The 16,271-nt window shown below is 33.6% G+C and overlaps 2 protein-coding genes across 6 annotated transcripts; both read right to left on the bottom strand.

Moving 5' to 3' along the window:
• Nucleotides 1-139: 139 nt before the first annotated feature.
• LOC111020674 (MutS2) lies at nt 140-4,723 on the bottom strand. 5 transcript variants are annotated; one of them, XM_088121060.1, is made up of 7 exons: nt 4,208-4,722; nt 3,950-4,055; nt 3,422-3,474; nt 2,306-2,437; nt 1,156-1,228; nt 811-874; nt 140-524 (listed from the first exon to the last, which is right to left on the bottom strand). In XM_088121060.1, the coding sequence occupies exons 1-6, from the start codon at nt 4,607-4,609 to the stop codon at nt 840-842; spliced, it is 801 nt and encodes a 266-aa protein (XP_087977186.1). In that variant the 5' UTR covers nt 4,610-4,722; the 3' UTR covers nt 140-524; nt 811-839. The 5 variants fall into 5 exon arrangements, with proteins under 5 accessions (XP_087977186.1, XP_022153090.1, XP_022153091.1 ...); XM_022297398.2 differs by lacking the exon at nt 811-874 and having other exon boundaries at nt 4,208-4,716; XM_088121061.1 differs by lacking the exon at nt 140-524 and having other exon boundaries at nt 838-928; nt 4,208-4,721.
• A 3,719-nt stretch (nt 4,724-8,442) lies between these two features.
• Nucleotides 8,443-13,675, bottom strand: LOC111020636 (F-box family protein). Its single transcript, XM_022297347.2, has 6 exons — nt 11,872-13,675; nt 11,623-11,702; nt 11,269-11,447; nt 10,697-10,771; nt 8,858-9,045; nt 8,443-8,564 (listed from the first exon to the last, which is right to left on the bottom strand). The coding sequence occupies exons 1-5, from the start codon at nt 12,535-12,537 to the stop codon at nt 8,858-8,860; spliced, it is 1,188 nt and encodes a 395-aa protein (XP_022153039.1). The 5' UTR covers nt 12,538-13,675; the 3' UTR covers nt 8,443-8,564.
• Nucleotides 13,676-16,271: the final 2,596 nt, after the last annotated feature.

Raw genomic sequence — 16,271 nt, 5'->3', positions numbered from 1 at the left:
AAAAATTCTAGTGCATTAACGTCTTCCAATCTTGAAGGATCTACACTAAGCTATAATTAAAAATTAAAAATTGTGTTGATTCAATCATATAATGATTTGAAAAGAAACCAAAAAGCATTGAATAATGGTGGCTAACAGGTAGCAGGAGAGTTTTCTCCAAAGGGAATTATTTTAAATTTTGTCAATCTCTATAATCATATTAAGAATCTACATCAATTTTTTTTGGTTACTAAGGCACATCTACAGGCTACAAGGCTCATTTCAAAAATAGCAAGATGAATGGTTGCCTTGGTCAAAATAATCTACAGAAGCAAAGAACCTCATCTAGTGGGGAATATGCTCAGACCCATCGCTCATCATTCATTCTATTCGTACCAAACTCGAACCTGAATTCGGGATTAAGAAGAAAGCTAGGATCTTCAGCCAAATCTAAGACGCTATCGATTCCTGTAAGACACGTGGTGTTTCTAGATTCATGTTCAGGCCTTTTCCATAAGCAGCAATGAGTAAAGCCTCGGCCCTTCCTGCAAATATGAGGAAATCATAAGGGGGCCATGAAGATCAACATCATAGAGATTACTTCTGCAAGTCGAATATATTTTACTGGTTCATGAAAGAATAATTTTCATCAAATCAACCCGAACTCTGTTTTTCCTGGTTCATGACACAAATGAAATGAAGATACAAATGTTGAGAGGTAATTCCAAAAAAGAATTCCAATGAGTTGAAAATAATCTGGTAATTACAAGATAACAAGCTGATAAGTAAGCCATGTTAAAGACAGTTCTAAAACAAGTGGACATTTCTCACATTCGTTTCTGATGGTAGGAGCCATAAACTTAGTCACTACTTCTATAGGAAATCTTGTGCAAATCTATGATGGAAAAGAAATTCTTTAGATAGGTAGAATAGCTTCACGACATCTCAGCTGAAGGAATAAATCATAGTCAAGTTTTCAGATTAAACATAAAAATATTCAAAAAACAAGTGTTTATCTTCACGTCAGTTACTCTAACTTGGTAGAGCCCAGTTAAAAAGGCCCAAGAGTACAGAATACGTATCGAAATTCATGAGGTATGGTATTGGAAATCTCAAGCAAATATAGAAGTATTCGCCATTAAAAAAAAGCGGAGGACAGAATACAAGGTAAAATACCATGATCTTTTTTCCTTTTCAGAAGGGGGCTTAGAGACGGAAATAATGTAGATGCAACTCTTCGGCTATCGTCCTACCAAGTAAATATTGAAAACAAAATAAAATAAGTCTAGGAGAGAAAACTTTTGGACAAAAGAATATAGAATAAAACATATAATCACAAAGCTCAGGATTGCATAATGAATATAACCGACTTTTAGCGCTTACTAGGAGAATAGAGAAACCAATTCTTGAAACCAATATAAGTAAATAATTTCAAGGTCCAAGTGAAATTACATAAAATGTAATTAGCTGTAAAAAAAAGGCTTTTTCATCCACCGCCGAGTATAACCAAGTAATATAGAAACAGTCCTCCAAAGGGAATAGAGCGAGGAAATTTTTTAACTAATAACAAGAAATAAATTAAAACCAAGTTGGTCTCTATTAGCTTCCAGTATAAATTCATCAACTTCTAAAACATTTTATTCCAAGAAAAATTATTATACTAAAAGAGGTTAAAATTATTATACTAAAAGAGATTACAATGGTAAACGAGCAGGGATGGCTCTGTAACCTTGTGAACTATTTTCATGGAAGTGATAAGAGAATAATTTTTCACATATCAGCAAAAGTCAAGTTTTAAAAACTAACCAGAAATATAACCATTTATTCGGATAAATGGTTGCCCTGTTTTCAATTTTGGAGAGAACCTGTTGAGTTTTGTCCCTCAACTATTTTTCTGTCCTATAACATGTGTGTAACTTTATCAAAATAACTTCCTTTTATACAAGAAGAGTTCTCTTATCAGCATGCAAAGCTTGCTAATTACCTAGGAGAAGTTACACTGTTACAGGTCAAATAACAAGTTGCAAAGCATTTGTTATGAAGGAGATAGGAAGAACTTTCTCCTTTGTCAGAATGAATCATGGGATGATTGTCAAAGAAAATATAAATTGTAAAATCATTAAATTAAAACAGAACTCAACCATAATTGTATGTTCTGCAGATAACTTTTTACATATTGCTAACGCACACTGAAGATTAAGATATCAAATATACGATAAAAGACTACTTAGCTTGCCCTTGGTAATATTGAACATTGTGAAGTGTTTGATCTATATATGAATTAAACAACTAGCTTGACTAATGTAGGTTATTTGGCTGAACTGACCTTAGAAGTATCCTTTCCCGAGAGCTCAAATTTATTTTTCCACGCAAGAGATGGCACAGGAATAACAGAAAATCCCAGCCCAACTAATATGCCAATCCACAATCCATAACCAAATCCTCCACTCCACCATCCCTTAAACACAAAGAATGGAATTAGAAAGAAATAAGAAGAGAAGAAGAAGAAGAGGAAAAGAAAAAACCAAGGAAAGCCACAACCAACTAATCATATTCCTTCTTCTAATGAAATGAAGGAAGCTAAACTAAAACTTGCATCTCAAAATGTAAGGCCAGTAAGGTTAAAACACACGCTCTACTTCAAAAACTTTATGCAAAAAGTGCGAAAAAAAATTAAAAGAAGGAAAGAGATAGAAAGATGGGTAAGATGATTTGTTCTACAAAACAAAATTGGATTACAGCTCAACCAATCTTGCAAAATAAGAAAGACATGTCATGGAAGCTCTAAAAAAATAGAGAAAAATTGCCACGCACACACACATAACGTAACTCCTCCGTATTCTCTCTTTTTTTTTTTTTTGATACGAAACAAAACTTTCATTGAAAAAAATGAAAAGGATACAAAATATACACCAAAAGGCCTAAAAAGGGCATACAAAAAACAACCCGGCAAGAGGAAGCCCCCTAAAGAAAAGGGCTCAAATCCAAAGAAATAAGACCAAGCGAATAATTACAAAAGAGATGAGAAACCAAGCCCCATAACGAAGTGTTAAATCTAACAATGTCACAAACATAATCCACAAACTTTTCCACCCCCCTAAACACTCTATGATTTCTCTCCAGCCAAATACCCCGTAACATAGCTAGAAAGCAAGCCTGCCACAAAAAACGACCCTTATCCCGAAAAGGGGGGAATAAAAGCACCTCCCCCATCATAGCCCTACAATTTCTGGCATGGACCCAAGATTATCTTTAAAAATTATCTTGGTCCTCTCCTTTCAAATAAGTCATACCACTTACCAGATAACATATGAAAAATAAATAAATGTTTATTCCAAAAAAAATAAAGAAAAAAAAGTGTGGTCAATTGTAAACAGGTTTGCATCTTCTTAGCATAAGATCTAGGTCCAACAGAATCCTCCCATTAAAATGAAACGTGTACCTGTTTTCCATCCTGTGGATATGGGGTTGACTGCTCCAGATATGCAGTAGTTCCTAGAGATAGGGATTGGCAACTCATTAAAGACAGAGTTACATATGTGATTAATGAACAAAATAGAAGTATGCATCAAAATATGAGAAAACCCTAGAAGCAAAGGGAAGAAGAGAACAAGGATACCAGAATGTTTTCTTACTAAAGCAACATAAAAAAGATGTGTGAAACTAAGGAGCTTCAGTTGAAGAAGTGAAACTCAATATGATGAATATAGGATTTTCTTTTTCTTTAGGAACTTTTTGTAAATATTTACGAGGGAAAGAGAGAGAGATCAAAGGGCATTCTCAATTTCTCTACATAAATTAGTTGGCAATAAAAATTCAAATATTCTTTCTGTTATGATCACAGTTATCTTACACCGAAACGTGAATGTCAATTGAGCATCAAATAAAGACTCAACCCCAACCCCTACATAAATGCAGCAACTCGTAAATGTTCAATCAGGAGCAATAACCTACAGATGGACAATCATACCAATGGGGGCATTGAAGCTATGAAGAAGCTGGACTATTGACTTGGCATCTAAACGTTTCCGTCTCCTTCCACCAACCAGTACTTGCAGGTGTGGAGAATCATATACCTGACAAATTGAAGAACATAAAGATTAAAAAATATATATATATCAACCTCTTTAGTCAAATATGACCATCAAACTTAAGCACATTAGACGAATGTATAAAAAACAAGAAAAAAAAAATTGAAGCAACAAATACGTGGTACGAAACCGATTACCTGAGCGGAACAAACCGAGTAGTCGGTTCTCAAGAGCGCCACCGCACCAGAAACATCAGGATCGACCCCAATAACACAGTCGGAACTCGCATTTAGGTCTCCTCGGCTACCATTGATGGGGTGATCGTGACCTAGAGGAAAAGGAGAGGAAAGAGACGCCAACCAGTTGTCCTTGAGTTGAGAATGGGCGATCTTCAGTTTAGCAGCTCCACCGCTCTCTTTCCGACCAGAAGAAGAAGGTCTTGCAGGAATTTGTGGAGGGTGAACTGAAGAAGAAGTACAGAGAAGTCTGAAGTGGTAAAATTCGGGTTTGAGCTTCGAAGAGAGGGAGTTCATGAAACAGTGGGACTGCACTTGCAATTGCAGTGGATGTGCGTTGGTTGAGAATGGAAGGGATTCCATCAACTCACAAACTTCAACTTCCGGAGGGAGAGAGACACGAATATATGTACTTAAACGAACCACTCAGCTTGTAATTGTAATGGATAATTCGAAAATGGTTTAAGGTTATTTGGCATCCCTCCAATTTTATATGGCTTTCCAAATTTTTAGGTTAAAATATTATTTCGGTATCCTTCATTTTAATCCATTTAAAATGTTTATTTTAATTGCTCTAATTTTTAGTTTATTTAATTTATGTAATTTTAAAATGTTCATTTTTGATTCACTTGTGTTACAATTTTTTATAAATAGAAACCAAAAATATCATTTTTTTTTAAATAAACACGAAAACAAACCTTTCAAAAATAATAAACTAAAGTTTAAAGTATAAGATAAAAATGAATACTTTGAAAGTCAAATCAAAATGAACAAAAACTTAAATACAAAGGCGAAATAGTAATTTAAGCCTCTTTTTTTATGTTTCAATATTTTTAGTACAATACAACATCAATATAGGGATTCGAATGCCCAACATTTTAATCAGAAAAATATATCTTAATCACTTGAGATAAACTCAAATAATCTCAACCTTTTAACTATAGAAATACATCATAATCAGAAAAAACACATCATAATCAATTAAGTTATGTTCAAATTTTAATTTGAAACTTTAATTTAACTTTTAATTTGTGTCTAATATTTGAATTAGATTTCAAATGTCCCCAACATTAGTTTACTTAACCTATACTGCTTTGTTGATATATATTTTTTCAAATGAATTGGCAACTTTTTGTATTATTATTATTGTTATAAAAATCAAATCCAAATTTCAATAACAAAAAATGTAACTTAGTTATATTTGGTTTATTCTAATTTTTATAGTTTTAAATATTCAATCTTTATTCTAAGGTTCGGACAAAACATAAAAACTCATCTTAATATTAGTCGTAAAATTGTAGACTTAAATGATTAAGAGACATTAGTAATTTTATTTACAAAATTTAAATTATTGCTTCTATATTTACAATGCTATATTATAAAAAAAATTGCATGACATTATATAATCTTAACAAAAAATAATTATTATATTATTTTGGTTTTAAAAAAATTACGTTTTAAAAACTTTTCTAGATTTTATACATCTTTGGTTTAATATCAAATAAAAGTGATGAAAGAAAACAAGTTTTAGACATTAACTTTTGAGAAAATCTCATTTTGAAATTTTATCCATATACTTAATTTAAATTTCACCTAGTTGAGCTCTAAAGTCCGGAGAAATTGTGAAATTAATACATTTTCATATCTAAGTTAAACTTATTTTTAGTATAAAAACGTTGAAAATGAGAATTCAACTTGCGATCTTTTAGTCAATGATATATGTTTGGCATGTAGATAATAAAGCAATTTCAATTAAACTAGGAAGAGTTTTTGAAGAAAAAAAATTAGGAATCGTGAGAACATGATTCATTCTCAAACTCCCTATTTTACCTCTAGATCTTATATCCAACCTAATAAAAATAATCACTACCCACAAAAATGCTCTAAACTTAACCACAAATACTTTTTTTTAATGGAAATCTTATTAATTAAAAATATTAATTTGATAATTCCGCTACTTATTCAAGATTAAATTTGTTTAAATTTATTTCTCAAAAAAAAAAAATTGTTTAAATTTAAAATTTTAAAAATTAAAACCGACTCACTAAATTAAATATAGGAGTTAGAAAAAAGAATTTCAATGTTTATAAAATAACAATGTAAATCTTTTCTTAAATAATATATTTTTATGAAATAATTGTTAAAAATAATGCAATCATTCTCTATTCAGTTAGACATACGTGAGACGCTTGACCTACAGGCTACAAATAATAGAGAATAAATAGATAAAATAGAGGTTTGTATATACTTTTGTTTTTTAAACTTTTAAATTGATAGTGTTTTCTTTTGAAAGAAAATAAAATAAATAATAATGCGGTAAACCATTCGTCTTTCACAAAAGCCATCGCCATTCAGGCAATAATATAATGAAAAATGCTGAAAATCGGGACGATTTGACAAAATACGGACGTGAACTCGGAAATCCTACTGAATAATTTTATCATTCTAAAGATTAGCTTCGAAGAAGGGAACTCAATTTCTTCAAAAGCATGACAAATTCATCCTTCAATTCAGGAGAAATACCTCTGCACTCAATCTATTTTCTAAGCTATTCCTCCTTCTAAACCCGATGCCTTCTGCCAAATCAAAGCCCTAACCGATTCTTCTATCGAAGAGTTCCGGAAAATGCAGCTGAAGAAAATGGAGTTTTACAGTGAGCCATCAAGTCCGAAGGAGTTGTTGTCTCCATTAGGACATTCACATCCCAATTCTACCATAGACGAATTTGAATTCGAAACTAGTGGTCGTTTTAATCTCAACAACATCGATCTCGAACTAGTCGATCGAAGCGAGCAGCAAAACAAGCAACTAATGAGAAGCGAAGACGAATTCGTACCTGCGATGGCGTTCGCCGATGAACTATTTTCTGACGGAAAGGTCCTTCCCCTTCCTCCTCGGCTCAAACTTCCACCACGTCTTGAGCGCCATAACGACAATCGTAGCGGCAAAAGCTCTACCGCGTCGTCGCCCCGATCGCCGGTGTTGGCGCTCAAATTCAAATTTGTCCATCAGAATCGGTGGGACGATGATTTTGATCCTTTCTTGGTAGCCTTGCAGAGTGTGAAGGAAGAGGGAGCGGGAAAAACGCAAGCAAACAATAATGGGCCGGCTCCGGCCCATTCACCGTTTCCCAACAACTCAACAGAACAAATTATGGGCCCAAAATTACCTCACGACACGAATATCCAGCAGCCCAATTCTAGAAATGGGCCAGTTAGAAGCCCAAAAATGTTGACCGAGCCCAAAGGGTTGGCATTTGCAAGAGCAGTAGCAAAAATGGACCATGAAACAAGAAGCAGATTCGACAGGTTCACAATGTCGGGGCCCATTTTGAAGTCAAACGGAAATCGCAGAGGTGGCACACGATTTTATACATGGAAGAGAAGCAAGCTTAGGAAACTTCTATCATTGTTTGGAAAACTTGGTCTCAGGTCCGCTAGATCAGCCGCGTAAGAGAAGATTATTTGGAGGGTTACATTTATGAGATTGAATACTTTTTCGAAGGGTGCTTCAAATTTTAATGTCTTCTGTTTGTTCAATGTATTTACTCACGTCTCTTTGATATGTTATCAATTTTTTCTTCAAAATTATGTCAAATTAAAAAAATTAAACCCACAATAATTCTTTTAAGTTCATGTAGGAGGGATGATTCTAATATTTGACCATTTGGGTTGAAAGATATATGTCTTAACCATAAGTTGACAAACCTATAACAATTTCATTTTTAGTTTTCTATCTCTAAAATTTATATCTGCTTCCTCAATTTCTTTGCCCGTCTATCATAAATAACATATTCAATTCTGAGCTAAATTTAAAAATAAATAAATAAAAAGTTTTTAATTTATCTTTTAATTAATTAATTAACTAATTAATATTATTATTATGCCAAGGTAGTTTTTAATTTATCCCATACATCTAAGTGGTCATTTTAATTTCCACACATTCGGATTCTGTATAGGAAGCCAGATTCCACTAGGGAATGTTGAGCAATCTGATAGGCATAAATCTTAGCGTAGGCTTTATACAAAGAAGGCATATATGATAACTTTTACTGAATTGTTTTATAAGTCTTGAAGATTAATTTCATCGGCTTTGGAGTGAGAGAGAGAGAGAGAATAAATGATGTCAGCTGCATGGCTGTGAAAGCTACAATTTTTCCAATTTTCTCCCACGACAAGAACAAAAAGGAAGACACAGACTCTCAACTACTAAGCTTTGTATTATAATATACCATGGGTTCTTTGTGCAACATCAATTTGGGGAATCAGTGGGAGGCAATTTTACAAGGACCACAAATCGCATTAAAGTGACGATATTCCTACCAAAAAAGAAGAAACAAAATACCATTTAAAACAATAAATTATGAAAGGGGGAAGGAAGGAAGGAAGGAAGGAGAGAGTAAAGACAGCTATGGTCTTCACTTCACATTAATGAATCTAAACAGAAAGCCTATATATCTTTTGCTGTTTCAAAAATCACTTTTCACATCGTGGGAACAGTATAATTAGTTTATAGAGGAAGATGAAGAAGAAGCATAGGCTTCACTCTTCAGCTTCATGCTCAAGAGGTGCATAAGTGGCACCAAACTCCTAGATTTAACTGTTCAAGTACCTATTCCAAGATATCGGAAGGCCAAAGTCGCTTCCACATCGAGGTTTCTTCGTCCGAGCAAAGCTTTCTGATTCCGCCATAGAACCCGTCAACCTCATTGCCTTCCTCTCGATGATCTTTTCGGTCGACAGTTGCAAGTCTCCATCTTGAACCAGGGGTGTACTGATTGAATTCCAACACCACAGTGTCTGTTGACAAAATTTACATAATCGATTAAAACCACTTTTAGTCCTCCATTTAATGATGACAAAACCAAGTTAAAACGCTATGTAGGAAAAGAACCTAGCCCTTTTTTTCTATAAAAAATTTAATGATGGAAAAAGTCACTAATTGGAATGACTTGTCACCTTAAGAGGCATTCATAACTAGATATTTAAGATATGAAAAAACAGTTGGGAAGACGAGGCATCTCCACAAACTATTTCATCATTTTGGGAAAGAAAATAGAATCAAGTACTATCTCAACCGTTTGGTTATATTCAACAGAAATGATGTTTTAGAAAAATCTTGAACTGATGGGACTTCAATGCTTTTGAAGTCGTGGATTCAAACTACAGGGCATCCTACCTAAAATATTAAATATCCAACCAGGTTTTCTTTTTTTTTTTTATATATGAAAAACACATATTTCATTGATAACCAAAAAAACATATTTCATTAAATATACAACCAGTTATCTAACACCAAAAATTGTCATCCAGTAGTTATCTCATAAAATTAGTCTAAATCAAGATAAGTTAATTCAAACACATATGGTAATTTTAAGTTTTAACAAGCATAGCACCAAGAAGGCAAAAATGACTAAAAAAAGCAAAAGTATTAACAACTGCACCTAATGGATGAGTATACTTAATCATAAACAGAAATTGATCAGAACTTGTTCAAGTAAATTTATTCATTGCCAGAGTAAGAATATCATGCACTGCTATTGTCATCTATATCTGGTTAGAAACGGTCAACCATAAAAGCAAATTTTATAATTCATTTAATTTTCCAATTATAAAGAACGCCGGCTCAACCAATAACAGAAGGCTTGGGGAAACATTCAGTTACCTCAGAGTGGTTGGCCATAAATGTTCCACTAAGGCAATTCTATTGATCAGTGGTTGGACACAGGTATTCCACTCAGACAAAAGTTATGAATATGTTGGTAGAAATCATGACATACTGACGATAATGTCTAGGGGACCAATCAAATAGCATAAAAAGTTTGGTCCACTATTTAAAAAATTGGTTGCTTTTCAATAGGGTGCTGGAACAGACGACCCAGACAAACGGGCTCTGGCCACTGGCCAGGCCAGGGCAGGTGAAGTCGACATTCATTTAATCCACATTTCAAGAAATCACTCCTCCGAAGAGTGTTTAAATTATGAGCTTTGCAAATAGATACCAATGGCTTTTAATACCTCAGATTACAAACATCAGAAATATTCTTCTACAAATATTTGGATAACAACATTTAAAGGTTCAGAAAACAATTACTTCAAAGACAGAGAAAAGGAATCAGCACATTTTTAACCCCTCTTTTTGTGCTCCCCTTCTCTTTGTGCTCTTAATATAAAAGTTGTTTTGGATTATCCCCAGTTTTTTATTGCCAAAAGTTAAGGAGTTCTTTTTCACAAGTTTTTTGTATTCTTCTCTTTTGGCTTGGCCTTTTTCTTTATGTGGGTCTTTCGTTATTCCTCGTTTATTTATTTATCTTAATGAAAGTTTGTTTCTCAAGTTAAATCTTATATTCAAGATTCCAGCACAACTGCCAATAATTCTTCTTTCACTTCCACAAAACACCAAGCCACTCCAAAATAAATACATAAACTAAAAGCGAGGAAATAAACTCACCACTATAATGACATCTGCAGTGATTAGCATTCCCATCACATGTTTCCAAGTGACCTACAACTCCATACCACCAACCTGCAATGCGCATGCCACAATTTATGACACCTTAATTTGATTAACTATTTAAAGCAAACACTATGAGAAATTTACAACAGTAATGGTTTTTTTTTCATCTATCTTTTCTTTTAGGGTCTCAAGGATTCTTTATCTGATATTTGTATGGTTACTTTTCTCTTCATCTTCACCTGTATTTCTACGAGCATTTTAGTAAGGTGCCATAAGCATTTCCCCCTGTCTTGCCTAAATATTCTAATAAGAAACAAGGTCCTTTTATTATAAAAAGGATTTGCTGTTCCCAAAGAAGCACAGATGAACAAACTTTGAAACACACCGACCGAGTATTTTTGCTATTTTGTACTTCCTCTACTAAGTTCATACGGAATAGTTTCCTTCTGCTTCTATGACCTTTCATCAAACTGGAATATCTTGATTTAGGCAAAATCAAAAGCGGATTGTTAATGCTAGGACTCAGAACAAGTTGAAATTCTATAAGATGAAGTTCAAGAACAAACCATAAGGGAATTCTTTGTTCTTTCTCCACTGAATCTCAATGTGGTCACCAGGGCATAATTCGTTCAAAGAGTCAGAGATATGAAGATCGTGAGGAGGAGTATCAACAGGCGGTGCTCTAAGCCTCTCCCATTGCACCCCGTTCTCGGTTGCAATTGCTCGCCTACCATGTGGAGGGTACCTGCAACAAACAGTCAATTGAAATATCAGTAAATACAACTACCATGATGGAAACAAGTAAAAGAAAGATAGTAACAGCATTCTTCCAAATGAAAGTTGTTCTCTTCATCAAAAAATGATAGTAACAGCACAATAATTGCGCCATTGAGTTACACAATGGCTATTAGCTTAATCACCTTGCTTGGAAGGTGTCCGTACGGGGATCATAGCAAAGCTCCGCATCGTAACAGGACAGCATAAACCCAACATGGCCATTCTGCATAATTGAATAATTCAGATATCAGATACAATAACTGAAAAAAAGCCAGCCTAATACACTGTTTAACTGTTCAGATCAGTGAGAGCTAAAAATTTCAGGACATGAAGGGGGGGAAATCTGGATACACTTGTTGACAAGTGGAAGGAATAAATCCTGATTCAATTACCTCGCGGTTGTAGACCTGAGCAGGGAACCAGAAATTGCCCGTCTCAAGAGCAAGATACCAAGCCATGATCGAATCAACTGGTAGAGAGTTTCGTGGCGAGTTATTGTCGTTAGCCTTTGATCTAATCCATGAAAGAGACCAACCAAAAGATAAAAGTCTAAGCAGGCTCTTCTGCTTGCTTTGCTTAAGATTATTCAAACCCGCTCTAGAAGCAAGATGCCATTGCCACTCCCTGTAAGCAGCTTGACCAATAACTTTACCCCATTTCCTCTTCATGTGCTTCTCCCAAAGATGGTCACTTATGCATCTCTCTCTCAATGAACTACAGACGCCCGCCATACTACATAGAGCATCGGGTGGAAGTCTCTCCAGAATGCATTCCAAGGCCAATTCTGGCAAATCCAACACCGACATCTCACCGTTTTCCTCAACATTCTCTACTTTTGGAAGATATCTCTTCTTCAAGGACATCTTCGATGGAATACTAAACAGAAAAGTACAAAGGCTATTCTTGATCACCTTGCAGATGAGAAGAAATGATAATTCTTTCCACAACCAGTGGGACAAGAACCTCATCTCATCTGCCCATAATGGGAGCGGTTTGAGAGGCAGGGACTTTAAAAAGAGAATGAAGGAGATGCAAGCGATGAAGAAACAAAGAAGCATTAGAAAAGGGGCGTTTTCTTACGGATAAAAAAATGGATTTAGCCTATAAAAAACAGGGGAAAAGATCAATGGAAGACCCAATTGAGGAAATACAATGGTTAATAAGGGGAATAATACTGAAAGGAAACCCCTTTTACTTGTTCTTGGTCCTAGATCATTAAGAAAGGAGGAAAAAGCAAATATAATAAGGGGAACCTGAGGCACCTTTCAAATGTGGGTTTTAATTGGTTCAAAGAAGCCCACCAACCACAAGGGTGGGCCTCCTTGTCAAAGTCTAACAAAGCAAACTAGATGGCGCCTTAAGCCACCTCAAAAGACAAACTTTGGTGGGAAACTTGACTTCACTTCATCAATCCAGGAACCCCAAAGAAAGTTAGGACAGCTTCTTCAGCTTCCTTCTTAATCCTCCTTCCTTTAAAGCATTCAAACGTACAGACGCCCAAACAGCTGTCACTCAAATAAAAATCAGAGGAAGTGAGTAAAATAGGTTCTATTGGATGAACCCACGATTGAAGCTTGTCGATTGGGTGGGGTAATCTCAAATCTATGGTGGTTTTCTGACACCTGGAGTCCTCCCAAGAGAAAAAAAAATTAAGGATAATGATAAAGATAAGTCTAGATGCAATGGCCCATATCTCCAAAATCCCTGATTCTGTTTCTTAAATAAGATTTAAACTAAAAGAATATGGGTGGAAAAACAGATCGGGGTTGTTGGAATACAAGCACAATTAGGTGCACCCAAACCTTAGGATTGAGAAGGAAAATATAGAAATGACACAAGAGACAAGGACAAGTAGATCTTGGATTAGTGGCGGAGATGATGGTGGCAACGAAGAAGAAGAGATAAAAGAGATGGAATTGAGGATGATAATAATGAACGTGGTGAAGGTGGGGTCGTTGCTTCTCACCTCAGAACGACGTCGTCCTCTTCATCAAAGGACCATCGGATCTCTCCACCACCCACAGACCCCTCAATCCCCCTCAATCCCTCTCCTTTTTTCCCCTTTCTGTCTCTTGGGCAAATAATCAAACAGGTAGTGTGCACAAACCAGAGGGGGAGAGACCCAAGTATTTAATGGCCGGTCAAGGCTGAGGAGAAGATTTTTGGGGGGTATTATTGTGTGGATATCAGACGAAGTGATAAAAACCTTAAAAAAGTAAAAAACTCCATTATTAAAAGCCATCTATCTCTCTTTCCAAGATTCCCCTATCTTTCTAACAACTTGAGCAAAATCCGTCTAACCAGAAAGATTTTCGATTCCGTGTTATTATTGGCTGGTATGAGGTTTTGGCTTTGTTCCCCTGCGTTCTGTAAATCTTGCACTCTTTTACCCTCACCCAATAGTCTGTCGACACGTGGGATGATGTTGAATCACTTACTACCGCTGGCCTTTTGGATTTGTGGGCTGTGAGCTGCTTATTACCAAAACTACCCCTACCTGAAAGTTCAATAAATGTACGAAATGAGAAACACTTCCAATAAATGTAATTAAATTTTTTATTTTTACTTTATTATTATTTTTTTACTACAATAGAGAGGTCGGGGGATTCAAACCCAAATATGTTAGTAATATTGTCCGTTTTAACATAATCGTCACGACTTTATTTTTTGTTTTACTAAAAATATCTCATACAAATAGATAAGTTATCTCATACTTATATACATATGATCATATTCTGAACAATCTTTCTCTCGAACAAAATACTATCGAGCTCCCTCTTAAATAATGTCATACATCCGTCCAACTCTTATACAGAACAATTTCTCTTTCCCGAAGTATATTGTTTGTCCGATAGAGTTTAACCACAGATGATACCATGACTACCATATTTTCCAAGGCTCGCCACTTTCTTTATTGTTAGAATTCATTTAGAGAATATTAGGAACTAATTTTATATATTCTAAAATAAATTTTGTTTATATATTTTATTATTTTTATATTTAATCAGTATGAAAACATTATTTTATTCCATTTTTTTAAAATATTATAATAAATTTGAAGTTAAAATTTTCATTTATTTTTGTGATAAATAAATGTTTGAAATTACATGCAAAGAGTCTCATAGGAGTTTTTTTTTTCCCGATATTCTTGTCACTTGATTAAGTGAAAAACTAATCAATATACAAAAATTATTTTTTAATATTTGAAGGTTTAAAATATTATTTTTGCACTTCAAAAAAGATATAAAATTATTTAGATGATCGATTGCACGTGCAAATTTTGGGACAATATTTTTATTCGCGTAATTGGATTGTGGTAAGCTCAAGCATCTCATCAAATCACAAAATATGGTCAAACAATGTCACCCAGTTAGTTCAAATGATCAAATCAGCCTGAATAAGTCTAGCCGAAATTTTTAATTCTTGGACTCTGCAGCACACACAAAAAAAGGAATATTTTAATTATAAGATTGAATTTCATATATTATTCCAAAAAATGTCCAATCAAAATACATCACATTCTCTTACAAAGTTAGGAGAATGTGTAGACTAAAATATTTAATATTAATTTATAATTTGAAATGGTGCATCCTATCATTTAATTTGTTTCAAGCTACCATTGACATCAGAAAAAATAAAAATAAAAATTTACCCAACAAAATTCTTCTAAAATCCAAAACTTTGGTCTCCCTTTGAATGGAGAGAATTTTTTGTTTAAATAGTGATTAAAAAATGGCAACACATTTATATAGATTTATTTTATATATAAACTAGACTCTACAATTTACTAAAATAACTTAATAGATTTTGATCGTTATTGAATATTTAATAATATTTTTTTACAACAAATTTAAGATATGTGAATTTTAACCACTAATCTTATTAGAGCTATGCTCATGTTAGCTTGTATTTAAAAATTATTTTGTACACATCCTTGATGAAATAAACTATTTGGTGTCATCCATTTTTGATATGATTAAATATTTTATTGAATAAGTTTCAATAATTATTCAAATGCTAATAATTCAAGATACTATATAAATTACACTATTGTGGTTTTCCTATATTTCAAATCACACCCTTATGTTCTAAAAATAGTTTTCAAACACCCCTTATGATTTGCAAATCTTCACATTATACCCTTTTTGTTTGATATTTTAACTGAATTTGCATACATCACAAATGTAGAATAATCCGAATTTTCCAATTTCACTAAAAATGTCAAAGATACAATTTAATATGTGTAAAATTTTTATATTCTGTGACAAACTAGAAAATATATGAATGTGTTTAAACCATTTTAAAATTACTTGGAAATAAGTTGCAATATAGGAAGACAAAAATGAGGTAATTTGCAATTATTAAGATAATTAAATAATAAATAAGTGCTTGCATTTGTAAAAAAAAAAAAAGATGTATCATGTATGCTACTTATATAAATACAATTATCTTCAAATAGAAAATTAGAGAATAAAATTATACTATTAATTAATTATAGTTTCTCCATCCCAAAGGAAAAACAATAACTATAATTTCTCTAATAACACGTGGTCGGTTGACTTGTAAATAAATAAGCAATCAGGGAGCTAACATTTCTGTGGAAGCAACCTTGACTCAATGTAAAAACTTAAATTATTAATGATAATAATAAATGAAAAATAGTCAGCATCATGAAATGTATATGAAAAATTAGGGGTGTTTAGAAAATTCGATGATCTGAACAAATGGATCAACTCAATCCAACCTATACGATTTCGGTTGGATATAGATTTATTAGGATTGAATTGTATTC

Source organism: Momordica charantia (genome assembly GCF_013281855.1).
Source record: "Momordica charantia cultivar OHB3-1 chromosome 2 unlocalized genomic scaffold, Mcharantia_2.0 BLBB01000002.1, whole genome shotgun sequence".
NCBI classification, from domain to species: domain Eukaryota; kingdom Viridiplantae; phylum Streptophyta; class Magnoliopsida; order Cucurbitales; family Cucurbitaceae; genus Momordica; species Momordica charantia.
Note: the sequence above shows the minus strand (reverse complement) of the source record. Positions and strands in the feature narration are given on the sequence as shown.